We start from the raw sequence: 15,557 nt of genomic DNA, 5'->3' as shown, positions 1-15,557 counted from the left end.
AAGATCCCTTTTCCCCTTTAATCAGAAGAGGGCATGTGCGCACACCCACACCACACCACACCACACCACACACACACACACACACACACACACACAGTATCACAGTTGTGTTTTTTCCCAGCTAAGAGTAGCGTACCATCAACTAGAAGGAATTCAACATACTATCTTTACCCACCCCCAAAATAAAAGTGAGAGGTAGTTGGATCTCTGCCCGAGAAATACGGTGCCTGCTCCTGATATAAACATGTTGGCTGATTTCCTAAGGAGACTTTTCTGGCTAATTGGGGACACGGAGGAGTCCCTCTCTCCCATCCCCTCAGCTCCCCGTAGCAGGGAAGCTGCTCAGCGGCAGGGGTGGATCTGGCGGCGACCGTGATATTCCCGCTCCTGTTCCCTCTTTCTGCTGCTGCATTTTTATGAGCTGCATGACCTACATTCAGACTGGGTCACATTAAACCACTCCATATGTTACTGCGTCTCCAGCCCCATCCCTGCCTCTCCCTCCTACCCCATCAGCTTGGCAGGGTGGTCCTATCAGCTTGTGGTGTTTCTCTTTCCCAGTTTGATTAACACTGCCGGGTGGGGTTGGGGGAAGAGCACAGGTGGTGGTCTGGCCGCCCCTGCACTGCCAGGCAGTGTCTGGGGACCAGATTTGGTTTGCGATGGGGGAGACGGCTTTGCCGTGTCCACATTGGTATCCAGGCACCCTGAAATCCTTCCTTTCAGGGTTGAGTGGTTTTCACAGTTGAATTTTCTGCGATTAAAAACTTTGTGAATCTTCATTAAATACAAATTAGCCAGAAAATGGTGGTACTTAGAGGAAATTTTAGGTGATAAAATACAAAAGAATGAGTTCAAGTGCCATGAGTTTGTTTTAATTAAGAAGTGAATTAATCACCCCGACTTGCGGGTTTCCACTGTTCTACAGATTCAACAAATTCCAGTGACAACATCTACACAATGATTAACCCGGTGCCGCCTGGAGGCAGCCGGTCCAACGTAAGTCAGCTTCTAATAATTTACACATCAGGTACTGCGACAGATCCAACTGACTTCGTCGGCTGAGCGGAAAGCAAGCTTAGCTGATGGCAGCCATTTGTTACCAAAGATGGATAAAATAAACCATCAGAAAAGTGATTGACTCTTGGGCAGCTTGGTTCCCATTTCATAGCTGGCAGCGGGTGGGAGAGAAGTGGGTGGGCTGATTCCCACACCTCTGGTCAGAGTGGGGCGCCCAGCCTCACGGTGGGGACCCCTGCTGGCCCGAGCCGGCTGTTGACGGGGAAGAGCAGCAGGCTACAGGTGGGCCTGGGCCAGTCCCTGCTCGGCTGACTGTCTGTGCACCTGGGCGATGTCTCAGGTCCCTATCCTTGGCTGTGGAGCTTTGGGGGGAGGCCTGCCTGCTGTGTGCCTCTGGGAGCCCTCAGACCCCCCCATCTTGTAACCTCTCTGCCTCTGCTCAGGCCCTTCCCTCATCTAGAAGCCACTTCCTCCTTTCTTGGCCTCTCAGAGTCCCAACCTGCGATGATGTTGCCGCTCAAATTCCACTTGTCCTGCTTCCTGCTCACCTACTCCCTCTCGTGTTCCCGCGCCCATGTCAGGACTGGACTGTGCAGTGGCGGCCTGTCTCCCTCTCCCGGCTGGGAGCTCCCTAAGGACAGGGCTGGTCTGACCCACAGACAACCCTTCCTTGCCAGGCGGGGGAGGTGAGTCCCACTGGCCTTGCCCTCCGGGAGCTCAGGGTCTGGAAAGGAGGCTGTCACGTGACCAAATCAGTAGTTTGTGGGCTACAGAGCCAGAGGGCGGGCTTGTGGCCCCAAGGTTGTCTCGGGCCCTTAGGGATGCACAGTTTGGTTTTGCCAGTTCGGTTCCTGATGTGCCTCCTGAATCACCCCATATGTAAATCCTGATTATGGGCTTCCCTGTGCTGGCCGCTGCGCATGTTTCATCCTTCAGCAGCCTCTGGGTGAGGGTCATTGGCCTGCCTCCTGGGGGTGCTGAGAGGGACCTTACCCGGGGTCCTGGGACTGAGAAGTGTGGGAACCTCGCTCCTCAACTGCTGCTCCACCACCCATCTCTCCCCTTCTCCTGGGCAGCCAGCATCTCCCATAGCCCCTGCCTCTCCCTAGGGTAGCCGGCCATTTCGGGTTTTAGCACTGAAAGCCCTTGTGTCCTGGGAGATGACTTCCCAGGACACAAAAATCCTGGGTTTTGGCAATGGATGCAGGTTGGACAGAAAAGTGTAAGACCCATATAGTGGCCCCAAAGACAGGACTGAGCACGTGAAAGTGGCATAGACTCCCCACTTCCCATGGTTGCCGTCACCGTATTTTCCTGAGCATGGATGCCAGCAGTTGTGGTCTGTGGCTCTCAATAATGGATCATCCGTGTTGCATCATTCGAGGGGTACGACTCAAGCGCGCTGCATCCGGGCCCTGGCGGAGTCCACCTTTGACTCTGCTTGCAGCTTAACTGTTTGTGTCAAGATAGTGCAGTTTTCATTTTTCACATTGTGAGTATCACGATCATGTTTTCTGAGAGCTCAGATAATGAAAATGAGAACGATGAGACCACCAGCACCAGCGTGACCCCGACACCTCCAAAAAAAAAAGGGCTGAATGAATTTTAATGACAGGTGTGAGGACACATACAACTGGGTCAGGGAGGCAGATAACCCAAACAGAACATACTGGCAAGTGTGCCGAAAAGATGAGAAGGGGTGTGGGTGGAGAAAGGGTGGGAGAGCGCACTGTAGACAGAACTGCACAGTCTGGGACGAGACAGGCACATCCTTCTAAATCAATCAGAAGTTTTGTGCGTCCTCCAAAGAGACACCAGTGCTCAGTGCAAAACAGCGGCTGCCACGTTGGCCGGGGCATGAACACCGTTGGCCCTTGAATGAACACCATCGCCATGTTGCTCCATGAACTGAGAAGGTTACATTTCCTGACTCAGAGGCTGCAACTAAGTCCTGTGGGTGAACAGAAGGGGGAATTTTGATGACAAGTGTGTTGGTCCTTTAGAGTGTGCAGCTGATTCTATTGCATCTTCGAGAAAATCAGGGAGCTTCCTTCATTATATCACATGGTTCATCACACCGTGGCAACAAAACAGTCTCCCCAGCTTTTAGGTACTTTGACTTGAAAACTGGAGCTTCAAATCATAATCTTGATTTCTGCAAAGAAGATGTTAATGAAACTGCAGAAAACAAATAAAAGATTGTTGTCCTCCATGTCCAAATGCAAACCAGACTTAGCTCGTTTATCTGCATATGTGGCAGACAGTGCAGTTAATTTGGCAAGTTTCATTTAGTCTATAAACTTCTTACCTGTTAAATGCCCCACACACCTTGTCCCCGACACTGCTGTCAAGGGGGGAGATTTGCTTACCTTTGATAATCCAGCTTTCATGATGAAACGTTTTGGTCACTTGTCAATTTGATCAAAACCTGCAGAAACACTTAGTGAGATTTTTGAGTTTATCGAAATGGAGAGAGCCTTGGACACACGCCTACAGATGGCTGTCATTGTTGCTGGCCACAGAGAAGATGTTAAAATGTCAGCCTGCTGTGATGCTTTTCTCTGATTTGGAAATAGGATGAGATGAGAATGCAGAAAGGAATGACAGTAAAATAGAAATGTAGTTGCTGCTTCTCCAGAACTGTTTGATGATCTTTAAAGAGGCCATGAGGAGCCTAGATGAGGCTGAGTGGACGGCACTTGAGCTGTTCAGATTCGTGGGGGCTTGTGATAAAGCCTCATACAGCCAAAGTAATGGCTCACCTTTGGAAGTGAGGCTGCTTGAGGACTCAAAGTGTCACCAGTAAGGGCAGCCAAGTTAGGACTTTCCCAATTTCTTTATTAAAACTGTAACTTATTTAGAATCCAGCTTAGATCTCACAAGTTCAGATTACCTTTGCGCTTTAAAACCAGTTTCCCTAAGAAAGAGAGGTTTAATCGATGATGATATCCAGTGTGCTCGGAATGTTTAGAAATGATGGCCATCGTAGGCAGGCATAGCCCATCTGATGAGCTCCTAGATGAAAAGGGCCTGACTGACAAGCAGCTGACCTTCCAAAACCTGCTTGTAGATACAAAGTGGTTGGACATCTTTGGAGAGCTGGAAGCGATTCCTACAGATCCCAAAACCTGAGCACGTAAGCAAAATCCTAAGCACTCCACGTGCAGATGTGTTTGTTTTGTTTTTTTGGCTGCTTTGGGTCTTTGTTGCTGCGCGTGGGCTTTCTCTGGTTGCAGCAAGCGGGGCTACTCTTTGTTGTGGTGCGCAGGCTTCTTGCGATGGCTCCTCTTGTTGTGCAGCATGGGCTCTAGGCGCGCGGGCTTCAGTAGCTGTGGCTCGCGGGCTCTAGAGCGCAGGCTCGGTAGTTGTGGCGCACGGGCTTAGTTGCTCCGCGGCATGTGGGATCTTCCCGGACAAGGGATTGAACCCGTGTCCCCTGCATTGGCAGGCGGATTCGTAACCACTGTGCCACCAGGGAAGTCCGTGCAGACGTGTTTGTGGAGAGGATAGTCTGGTGTTACCACGTTGGACTGACACTAGGGCCTTGATAAGAGCAGAGCGGCATGTCAGTGCATTTTCCATTTGACTCTGTATTCAGTTTTGCCACTACGTGAAAGGAAAGAAGGATGCCCGAGAGCCTGCAGGCAATTCTGGGAAGTATTAGTGGAAAAGCAAGCGCCATTTGCCCTGTTGGACCCCTGAAAGCAAGACGGGTCCTCAGCGGCTCTAATGGACACCACCCCCACCACACACACAAAAAAAATCGGCCAGGTTCTTGCTTTGGCCATGTCTTCTCACACTGGCATGGTCTGGTCCAGAAACGTGGCCTCAGGAGGTGCCACCAGTGTTCCCATCAGTACACAGAGGATATAGGACTGAACGATCTTCCTTGAATGGATTATCCAAGACATCTACCCAATGAAAGAAACAGTGCTAGCTTTTTGTACGTAGAACCTTTTTTAAAATCTTTAAAAAAAAAAAAAAAGGCAGAGCAAAAATATCCTATTGTGATACAGGACAGAAAAAAATGTCAGTTTTTAGAAACTAAATATAGGTAGTATCTGTTTAATCAGTCCTATTGTATTTAGGTTCTCTTTTGAAAAAATCTTACATGTGTGTGTTCAATAAATACACAGTAATATAGCCTACAACATTTAAATATCCAGTAAAGAGTTGAAATAATACACTGTGTCAGAAGACAGAAATATTATAAAAGTGTTGTGTTTTTTCCACACGTCATTTGTTTAACTAGTCCTACTGTTGCCCCTGTTAACTAGTTCAGCTGTTCTTTAATAGCATTTAAGTAACAGAAAAGTAAATAATACAGAATAAAGAAGTGGTGCTAGGACAACTGGATATCCACGTGCAGACGAATGAAGTTGGACTGCGTCCTTACAACATATACAAAAATTAACTCAGTGTAGACCCTAGGCCTAAATGTCAGAGCTAAAACTGTCAAACACTTAGAAGAAAATGAAGGAGTAAATCTTTGTGACCTGGGTTAGCAAAGCCTTCTTACCTACAACACCAGAAACACAAGTGACAAAAAAAGTAGCTGCACTAGACTTCATTAAAATTTAAAACTCGAGGGGCTTCCCTGGTGGTGCAGTGGTTGAGAGTCCGCCTGCCGATGCAGGGGACACGGGTTTGTGCCCCGGTCTGGGAGGATCCCACATGCTGAGGAGCGGCTGGGCCCGTGGGCCATGGCCACTGAGCCTGCACGTCCGGAGCCTGTGCTCCACAACGGAAGAGGCCACAACAGTGAGAGGCCTGTGTACCGCAAAAAAAAAAAAAAAATTAAAACTCGTGCTTCAAAGGACACTGTCAAGAAGGTAAAAGGACAACCCACAGAAAATATTTGCAAGTCATATGTCTGGTAAGGGACTTGAATCCAGAATATGTAAAGAACTCTTAAAACTCAATAATAAAAAAAAAAACCAGCTTAAAAATGGCCCAAGGGGAATTCCCTGGTGGTCCAATGGTTAAGAATCCAACTTGCAATGCAGGGATGCCAGTCTGATCCCTGGTTGGGGAACTAAGGTCCCACATGCCACGAGGCAACTAAGCCCACACACCACAACTACAGAGCCCGCATGCCGCGACTACAGAGCCCACGCGCTCTGGACCCTGTGCCCCACAACTAGAGAGAAACCCACGTGCCACAACTAGAGAAGAGCCTGCGTACCACAACTAGAGAGAAGCCCACGCGCCATGACGGAAGAGCAACTAAGACCCGACGCAGCCAAAAAATAAATTTAAAAGTAAATGGGCCAAGGATCTGAATGGACATTTCTCCAAAGGTGTACAAATAGCCAATAAGCACGTGAAAAGATGCTCAGCGTCAGTTATTAGGGAAAAGCAAATGAAAACTACAATGAGCTATCACTTCACACCCACTAGGATGGCTAGAATCAGTAAGATAACGAGCGGTGTTGGCTAGGATGGGAAGAAATTGGAACCCTCACACATAGCTGGTGGGAACGTGGAACGTGAAGTGGTGCAGATGCTGTGGAAAACAGTCTGGCAGTTCTTCGAAAGATTAAACAGTTACCCTGTGACCCTGCAATTCCACTCATAGGTATCTACCCCAGAGAAATGAAAGCATGTCCACACAATAATTGTACACAGATGTTCACAGGAGCATCAGTCATAATAGCCAAAAAGTGGAAACAACCTAAATGCCCATTGACTGATGAATGGGTAATTAAATGTGGTATATACATACAATGGAATGTTACTTGGCCATAAGAAGGAATGAAGCACCGGACACATGCAGCAACATGGATGAACCTTGAAGACATTTTGCTAAGTGAAAAGCCAGCCACAAAGTTCACATATAATTCTTTTGTATGAAGTGTCTAGAATAGCTAAATCTGTAGAGACAGAGAATAAATTAATGGTTGAGTGGGCCTGGGGATTCAAGGTGGGGGATGGGGAGTGACTGCTAATGGATGCAGGTGATGAAAACGTCCTAAAATGGATGGTGGTGATGGTTGCACAACTCTAAATACACTAACAACCACTGAATTGCATACGTTAAATGGGTCAGTTGTATGGTATGTGAATCATATCTCAAGCTGTTAAAAAGAATAACAAAAATACACATAATATGTAATTTAAGATACCTGTTTGTTAAATATACGTATGTTGCAGTAATAACACATGTGCACAATTGTTTATTACCACATTTTGGGATTCTTTTGGTCTGGTATGACTGCGTCTGGGTTTGGCTCCTTAAAAAGTTGGTCACCCTCATCCTCCTATCACTTGGGTTCATAAGCATGAAATTGGTTGCCAGATGGCAAAATGTGCCCCAAAGCCTGCGAGTGGCCCAGGGAGGCCACTGGGGAGGCAAGGATCCTGCACCCACGGGGTGTGTGAGTGGGCGGCAGGGTGAGGAAGCGGCTGGTGCCCCAGCCCCTCCCCTGCAGTCTCGTCACATCGGTTCCTCCTCCAGCCACGCCGTGCTGCCACCTGCTAGGAGGCCTCTTTCTTCTGCTCAGGCAGGACCCCTGCAGAGAGCAAGGCCGTGGCCCATCTGCCTGCCCAGAGTCTATCCCTCAATTATTGGGGCGCTCTGCCTCCTCCTCCGTGCAGCCTGTTCTGATTTATCTGCCCTTTCCTCAGTGCTTTGTCTGCAGCTCTCTTTGGATCTCAGCATCCTGTGGGGAAGTTGGGTGTCCGTGGCTGTGCTCCTCCTTCAGACTGAGGCCCAGGTGTGACTCAGCTCTGTGTCCTTAGTGCCTGGCACAGGCCTCCATTCTGCCACTTCGTCCCCTGTCCACCCTGGAATCCAGTCTGTATCCCTGGGCCTTGGCTCTCCAGACTGGGCTCAGCCATCCCTTGGTGGCCGTGCGATGTGACCTCTGGCCTTTGGTTGCTGCTTTGCTGAGATGGGGAGGTTAGTTCCAGACAGACCTGAGGAGGCGGGTAGAGCAGATTACACGTCTGGTGTCTGGTCTGTCTGCACCGTCAGTTCTGCTCATTAGTGAGCTCCCCCACACAGTCCCAGCGAGAGAAGTCCTGCCACCCACGCCCCAGCTCCCCACACGTTTCTGAGGAAGAGCCTGGAGGAGGCTAGTGTGATGGTTCCAGGGCCAGGCTGCCCACGGTCCAGCCCCAGCTCCTCCATCTCTCCTACTTGGGAGATCGTGGGCAAAGCATGGTCCACTCTGTGCTTCAGTCTCCTCATCTGTAAAATGGGGAGGAAAAGCACTAATGTTTTTGTTTCCTGGCCTGGCAGTTGGTCACTCCGTCTGTGTGAGGTTCTCAGCGGCGAGCCCCGCACGCTGCCCCAGGGATGGAAAGAGCCCGGGATGGGATCCAGCAGGCCTGGTTTGAGAGCTGTCTCTGGGTGGCCTTGGGCCAGTCCCTCTCTCCAGGTTGGTTTCCTCCCGTGGTGCATAGGAGTGAGCGCCTCTGCCTTGCACAATTCCTAGGGCCGAGGGGAGGCACCAGCTCCGGCCTCCTGGTGTTAAATTAAATGCCTGAGTGTGTGAGAGTGGCCCCGCCAGAATGGATGCTCCCAGGGGATGCAGCTGGGCATGGGAGCCCTGCGAGGGTTGCAGCCGAGCCGAGAGCCCACTCAGCTGCCACGCTCTCTGCTTCTCCCACAGTTCCCGATGGGTCCAGGCTCAGACGGCCCGATGGGGGGCATGGGTGGCATGGAGCCACACCACATGAACGGCTCGTTAGGTGAGTCAGCGCCCTGACCTCATCATGCTGCCCCCCGCCCAACCCTCCCGGGAAGCCTTCTCTGCCTTGGCTCCTGGCTCCACTAGGCCGGGTCCCCACAGGAAGATCCCAAGAGGAAGATGTTGCCTAAGTAGAAGATCCTCTTTGCAGAGATGTTTGAGCTTGGGTGGAAGGGTTTGGAGGCCCCTGCACAGAAGGGTGGGCAAGAAACTGAACTGGATTCTTTTTTCCTTTCAGGGTCAGGTGACATAGATGGACTTCCAAAAGTGAGTGTGTATTCCATGTCTCCTCCCTGACAGCACCACCCAGAAAGCCTTTCCCCCATCTGGGGGGCAGGTTGCTGGGGGCGCGGGGCTTACCTCCTCTGCTCTCCCTGCAGAATTCTCCTAACAACATAAGTGGCATTAGCAATCCTCCAGGCACCCCTCGAGACGATGGTGAGCTAGGAGGGAACTTCCTCCACTCCTTCCAGAACGACAATGTAAGTGTGCCTGCCACCACCCTCATTTCACCCCTGGGGCCTGGGGACTGTTGATTTAAGTTTCAGTCTCCTGGCCAAGACCTGCCTGCTGGGCCAGTGTCCTGGCAGCTGTGTCGTGGGCCTTTCACTGTGTCGTGGGCCTTTCACCTCGGTTATTTTTCCACACAAAGTGCAGAGCCCTCACCTCCCCCACCCCCCTCCCCAGCTGTGTGGCGCTGACCCCTGCTACCTGAATCTGACCTTCCCGAAGCATCCACATGGAGGCGCAGCGCCTCCAGCAATGAAGAAGCTGACGTGGCTGGACGAGCCCTGGGCTCTGGCCCACTGGGTCTCTGACCCAGTCTTACTTCCTCCTGTCCTGGGGAAGGAGTTTCACGCCACCAGTGACTTCCCGGGGTCGCGGTGCCGAGGAGCTGGCCGTCTCCTTTTTCACATTGGGCCTCTATTTACAGTGTCATCTGAAGAAACGATGTCATGGTTAAGCAGCTTTTGAGAACCCCAGGCCGGCTCCCACCCCAGGGCACCCTGTCTGTGCTCCGGCTCGTCAGACCCCAGTTCTCTGCAGTCCGTGGCCCCATGAGGGGAGGGCAGGGGCTGCTGCTGCTTTGCTTGGAAAGAAGGGGTGATTTGGAGAGGGAAAGGGGCCAGGGGAGAGGAGTCAGGGACACGGGCTGGTGCCAAGAGGTGGCTCCTAAGTCCTGCCTGCTGGCCCCCTGCCCACCCAGTGCCATCATGGGTGTCTCAGCCCAGCCATCCCCAGACAGGCCCAGTCCAGCTCTGTGCAGTCAGACCTCCACAGGGCTCTCCCACACCCTTGCCCTCATGACCCCCCCCCTTCTCTGCTTCTCCCCTTCCAGTATTCTCCAAGCATGACGATGAGTGTGTGATCCCCCCTCCTCTTCTCTGAGACGCTGAGAGAGCCGGCATTGCAGGCGGGAAGGTGCCAGAAATTATGCAAGAAGAAGTGAGGTGTCATTACCCAGGAGCTGGGGGAGGGGCATCTCCTGCTCCCCCTCAACCCTCCCCCTCCCCTCCCCCAACCTTTCTCAATTTTAGTTTCATGCAATAAAAAGGCCGAACTTTTTATTCCATAAAACATGAAGGACAAAACTCAAAAATACATTTCAAGTCAATGACCAGAAAAATCCCACCCCTTGCCCTTTCCCAAAAGGACCTTTTATGTACATGACACATTTTTGTTGTTTTTTGTTTGGGGGTTTACCGTTGTTGGGATTTTTTTAATTTGTTTTCAGGGGGGTTTTTTTGGGGAAAAATTTTTAAAAATGGAAGCTTCTAGCAAGCCCCCCCCACCCCAATCAACCTCTTTGCTTTCTTCTTTAAAAAAAAAAAAAAAAAGGACAAAAAAAAGCAAAAAACAAAAAACAAAAAAAACCCCAAGCCCTGTTGTCTGTCTGTACCCAAGCCCTTCCACCAGGAAAGCTAGTCTAGGTGTGAGATCTCACCTGTCTTTGTAGCCATCTAAAAATAATAATAATTATAATAAACTGGGCAGTTTACAATCGGTGGTTTCTTTCAAACGGCCTTTTTGGGAAAGAAAAAAGGAGTCACCCTTTTCCACTTGGGGTTTTTGGTTTGTGCTGACGGGCAAGGGAAGGGCAGGAACCTGCCTTGTTTCTGCTTGGTCTCCTGGCGAGGTGGCGACAGCAGCTGCACAGCTTCGACCCCAGACCCCCTCCCCCGTTACGTGGCCGGAGGGGCCAGACCACCGACCGCTTTCAGGATCCCGCCCCAGTGGAGCTGTGCTGCGACCCAGTGGCATGCACTGTGTTCCCAGGACTGCTTCCTCTCTCTTCCGGACCTCTCCCCGCCCAGCGTCCCGCCCTCCAGCCCCCTCCTCAGCCCCCACCCCAGTCTTCCCAGTGAGAATCCTGCCAGCGGGGTGGTGGCCTGGAGCGGAGTGGGGGAGGCCGCCCCGACAGGATGGCTATGACCTGGGACATGGAAACTGTGACCTCCGCGTTCTCATTCCTCAAATCGTCGTCCTCGTGTGTGCGGGCAGTGGAGGGCTGGAGTTTGGGTTTTCTTTTGTTTTTTTCCCCTCTTGATTCTTCTTTTTCAAAAATGGGATATTGACCAGAATTGCTCTGTGTGCGCTTGGAACTGGACAGAGAGACTTTGGAATAGCTGTGGGGGGCAGGGGGGACGCCAGCAACCAAACAGATGTACTGTTTCCGGTCCTGTTTTTATTTTCAAAAACCGGCAAATGCGACAGTGGAGCCTGTCCCCTCCCAGGAGGGGTGACTCGTGGCCTCCTTCACCTCACCACCCCCCATCGAAACCTCTGTGTCTTGCCCTGAAGACACCAGAATTCTTTGTACATTTACACCCTTCCTCCTCCTCCTCCCCCGTAGCTGGTCTTTGTTTTCGTCCCTCCCTTTCTGATCCATGTATATCATATTATGTGAGATATCATCTGCCTGAAAAAAGACCTTGTGCGGATTATTGGGAACATTGTAGCTGTTTCTGTGTTTTTTCTTACCTTGTAGTCTGGTTCTGAATTAAGAGAGGAAAAAAAAGTAATTATGATACATTGTAGTTTGTGTACGATATATGTTGATAACGTTTTATTAAAGGGACATCTTTTTTCCGCAGTCCTTCCTGACATGTTTGGGGGGAACGTGGGTTGGAGTTCATTATACTGATTACGAAATGCCAGGCAACTGGTTGGGCAGAATTTTTGTTCCTGGTGCAGGGCAAGATTTTGGTCTGTGCTGTTTCAGGAGTCGGCCTTCTTTTCCTGGGCATGTTAATCTCCTGTGGAGAGTTGGGGAAGATGGGAGGACACTGTCTCACTTCAAATATTCGGGGACATTCTAAAAGGCAGTTGCCGTTTCTCATCTCGCAAACGCATTTTGGTTTGCCAGAGTATATTTTTCTGGATAAGGTTCCCGGTGTGCTGTTTTCAGTGGAGAGTCAGCATCGGCTAGGCTGGCCCCATGGGCTGCAGCCATGCCCTGCTTTCTCCCTTCAGGTGGAATTTGCTTCACAGGTCCTAGGGTGCCAGGCCACAGGGGCATTGAGTTTTATTTTTTCACCTCCAAGGCAACAGGGAGCCCTTGAAAGATTTGAAGAGTGGCACAGTTTGACGTGAATTTTTGAAAACAGTGCAGGCCGCGTCCTGGAAGATGGTTGGGTGGGGCTGGACAGATGCGGGGAGACTCAGTCCCAGCTGCCGTCTAGGCAAGAACTACTGCAAGCCCACCAAGTCAGCAGCTGTGGATGCTGATTTGAACAACATTTAGAAAGTAGAATTTTGTGCCTCCCTGGAGCTCTGGGGCCAGGCCTGCAGCAGGAGGGGAGGGAAACACACGATGTCTGAGCAAAGTGTGGCTTTAGCCTGCCTTTACAAAGTGTGAAGGGACCAGTTTCAGATCCTGCAGGATCTGTGTGGCCCTGAGCATGTTAGTTCATAACCTCTGTCCTCAGTTTCCTCATCTATAAAATGGGGATAATGGTTTACCTATCGTGGTGGTTGTGAGGATAAGTTGACATTTGTAAAGTGTTTAGAACAGTGCCTTTTTAAGTAGTAAGAGCAGCAGTGTTAGCTGTTGGTGGTATTACTCTTTTGGGGAGCATCTAAATGGGTGTGATGAGGAGTAGCTGGGAGAGCCTAGAAAATTCCATTTGTCCTTCCGTCCTTATCGGGGAATAAGGCTTCCTAGGCTCTTCCTCAGCACAGACGCCTTTGAACTACTGGGAAAACATCACTGTTGGACAGATGAGGAGACACAGGCTGTTACTGACCTGCACTGACAGTCCTGAAGAGGTGTTTGTTCACCAGCACTGAGCATCTGCCACGTGCCAGCCCAGCGCTGAGCAAAGAAGGTGATGACAGGCAAGCACCCACTCCATACTCTCACTGCCCTTGTGATCCCCAGAGCAGGCCTCAGGCGCAGGTGGGACCAGTGGCCTGGAGAAGGGAGCCCAGGTGACAGGGGCCCCTGCAGAGAGGAAGGAAAGGGCCCCCAGCCTGTAATGAGAACCTGCTGTGTGCCTCACTGCCCACCTCTGCTGGGGGCGGGGTTCGAACACCGGGCACCCTAACACACCCCTCAGCCTGTGATTTCCCCCAGCACCCCCCGAGTTGCCTTTGCCACACTCATGGCCCTGAGGAGGGCTGGTTTGGGGTCGGCCTTCTCAGCAAGAGGTCTTTGAGGAGAGGGAGGACAGGCTCCTGTTCCCCCCCGTGTTTTCACCACCCTGCCCTGTCCAGGCCGGGCCAGATCCAGGTTCTGCAGCCAGGATGAGGGTCTCGGAGTGAGAGGCAGAAGGTGGGTGTCATTCCTATGCTTTCACAGAGGAGGGCTTTAGCCCATCACTGAAACTTGGGCAGGAGTGGACAAGCCAGGCCAAAGGCCCCAGCTCAGCAGCTGCTTTCGTACTACTCATCACTACCCACAAGAGTCTTAATTCTAGAGGCCAGCCAGCCTGGGGGTCAAAGTGAGGGCCCTGTCCTTCCTGGTGGGGCACCCCTCCCTGGATCCAGAAAAGGAGAGCCTTGATGCAAACTAGCTGATGCCGGCAGGGCCTGCCTGGGGCAGGGGACAGGTGTGTGTGGAGGGGGCTTGGAAGGGGTGGGTCAGCAACTACCAAGGCACAGAGCCAGAGCAGGACTCCAGTTTGGGCTCAGCTGGGGCCATTCAGCCTGATGCCCTGGGTGACCCTGGGGAACCTCTGACTCCCAGCCTCTGCTGTCCCTTGAGGATTCCACAGACTCCAGGGGCCTGAGCCCAGAGTACATCCCAGGCTTCTGTGAGGGCTCTGCCCTGAACTGAGTGGAGCTGGAGCTTCCCTGGGCTCACTGGGCGGGAGCGCTGGAAACAGAAGACCAGACCCAGCGACGGGGTGCTGAAAGAGGGTCCATCCTGCCCTGCGCTGGCACTCTCCTCTCCATTCCCAGGTGTCTATGGAGCCCCAGTCTTTGGCATCTGTTACCTGGACATTCAGCTACCACCTTGGTTTCCTGCCTCCATCTCAGCCCTTCCAATACCACAAAGATCTAACTCACTTCTGAGCATCCTTAAACTCTTCCACCCATCCGTTCACATATTTATGGGGCACCTGTTACATGCCAGGGACTGTCCTAACACTAGGGATACAGAGGGGGAACAAAACGGCTGTGGGAGGCTGGCGATGCCCGTCACTGAGGTGAGAGGGGCTGCGCGGAGAGCAGGTTGAGGTGATGCTCCACGAGATGCTTGCTCAACATCCAGGTAAAGAAGTCAAGCAGGCAGGTCTCGGCTACAGACATACTTAGGGAGTTGTTGGCCTTCAGATGCCCTTGAAAGCCATGAGACTGAGATCATCCGGAGAGTGAATGGAGAAGGGCCCAGGGACTGGGCCCTGGGAAACAGGAAGAACCAGCAAAGGAGGCAGTGAGGAGAGTGAGGTGCCCGGACACCAAGGGAAGCAAGCTGCAGAGAGGAGAGTGCCGCACACTGGGATCCAGGGCACGCTCCTCGCCTCATTCAGGCCCTGCGGGCCTCTCCTGCTCGTTCTCAACCCTCAGCACTGCATGCTCCAGTGACGCAGAACTCCTTAGGGATCGCTGCCCACTGGGGCCTTTGTTCCTGCTCTTCCCTCTCGGCACGCCTGTCCTACTTGCCCTTTAGAATCCAGCTCACGTGCGCCGCCTTTCAGGAAGCCTTGTAGGCCGAGGTGAAGGCTTTCTTTGAGCCCCCATGACCCCTATGCTGTAATGGTTCAATGTCTGCCTCCCCCATCAGACTGGGAGTTCCTCGAAGCCTGGGACCATGCCTGAGTGTTTGTCCCCAGAGTGAGTGACCCAGCACGAGGCCTGGCGCCCAGTAGGTGTTCAGGGAGTGTTCACGGAGTGGGTGGATGCTTGCTGAGTAGTCACTCCTGCACTCCTCCCCACTGCATGCTGTCACCTGTGGGTAGGTGCTCAGGTGTAGGGAAAGAGGTGGCCTTTATGGCTTCAGCAGATCCAAAGGAGACTGACTACTCTGTCACTGCCCACCCGCCAGCTGGGAACTCCTGGAGGACCATGTCTCATTCTGTATCTCTGGCTCCCAGCACAAGGCCTGGCACACACTAGGGACTTACAAAAGGAGCTGAATTGCTGGATCCCCTAGAGGTCTGTAGTGGGGAACCTCAGGGCTCAGTCCCCAATTCTAGCCTATTCTTGGATTCCATCAGCCCAGCTGAGGATGAGGAGACAGATGTGTTTTGTGGGGTGGGTGACAGAAAGCTGGGTGGGGCTATGCTGCTCCTGACAGGCTAGACTCTTGCCCTGGGCAACAAGTCCGCCCCATGGATACGGGCTTTGGGTATGAGGAGACATGGTCATGTCGTCTGGCATGGGATAGACTGAGGATCT

The 15,557-nt window shown here is 52.0% G+C and overlaps 1 protein-coding gene across 3 annotated transcripts in view; it reads left to right on the top strand.

The window, feature by feature from the left end:
- The window catches only part of SSBP3 (single stranded DNA binding protein 3), a 165,318-nt gene extending 153,510 nt beyond the window's left edge, over nucleotides 1-11,808 (top strand). For all 3 annotated transcript variants that reach the window (XM_060089852.1, XM_060089853.1, XM_060089854.1), the window contains 5 exons: nucleotides 929-999; nucleotides 8,637-8,715; nucleotides 8,953-8,981; nucleotides 9,095-9,196; nucleotides 10,054-11,808. In XM_060089852.1, coding sequence (XP_059945835.1) covers nucleotides 929-999; nucleotides 8,637-8,715; nucleotides 8,953-8,981; nucleotides 9,095-9,196; nucleotides 10,054-10,083 — 311 coding nt within the window. In that variant the 3' untranslated portion in view covers nucleotides 10,084-11,808. The remainder of the gene's footprint in view (nucleotides 1-928; nucleotides 1,000-8,636; nucleotides 8,716-8,952; nucleotides 8,982-9,094; nucleotides 9,197-10,053) is intronic.
- Nucleotides 11,809-15,557: the final 3,749 nt, after the last annotated feature.

The sequence above is a fragment of the Mesoplodon densirostris genome, chromosome 2 (genome assembly GCF_025265405.1).
Source record: "Mesoplodon densirostris isolate mMesDen1 chromosome 2, mMesDen1 primary haplotype, whole genome shotgun sequence".
Lineage (NCBI taxonomy): Eukaryota > Metazoa > Chordata > Mammalia > Artiodactyla > Ziphiidae > Mesoplodon > Mesoplodon densirostris.
The sequence above is the reverse complement of the archived record's forward strand: the minus strand, read 5'-3'. Positions and strand labels throughout refer to the sequence as shown.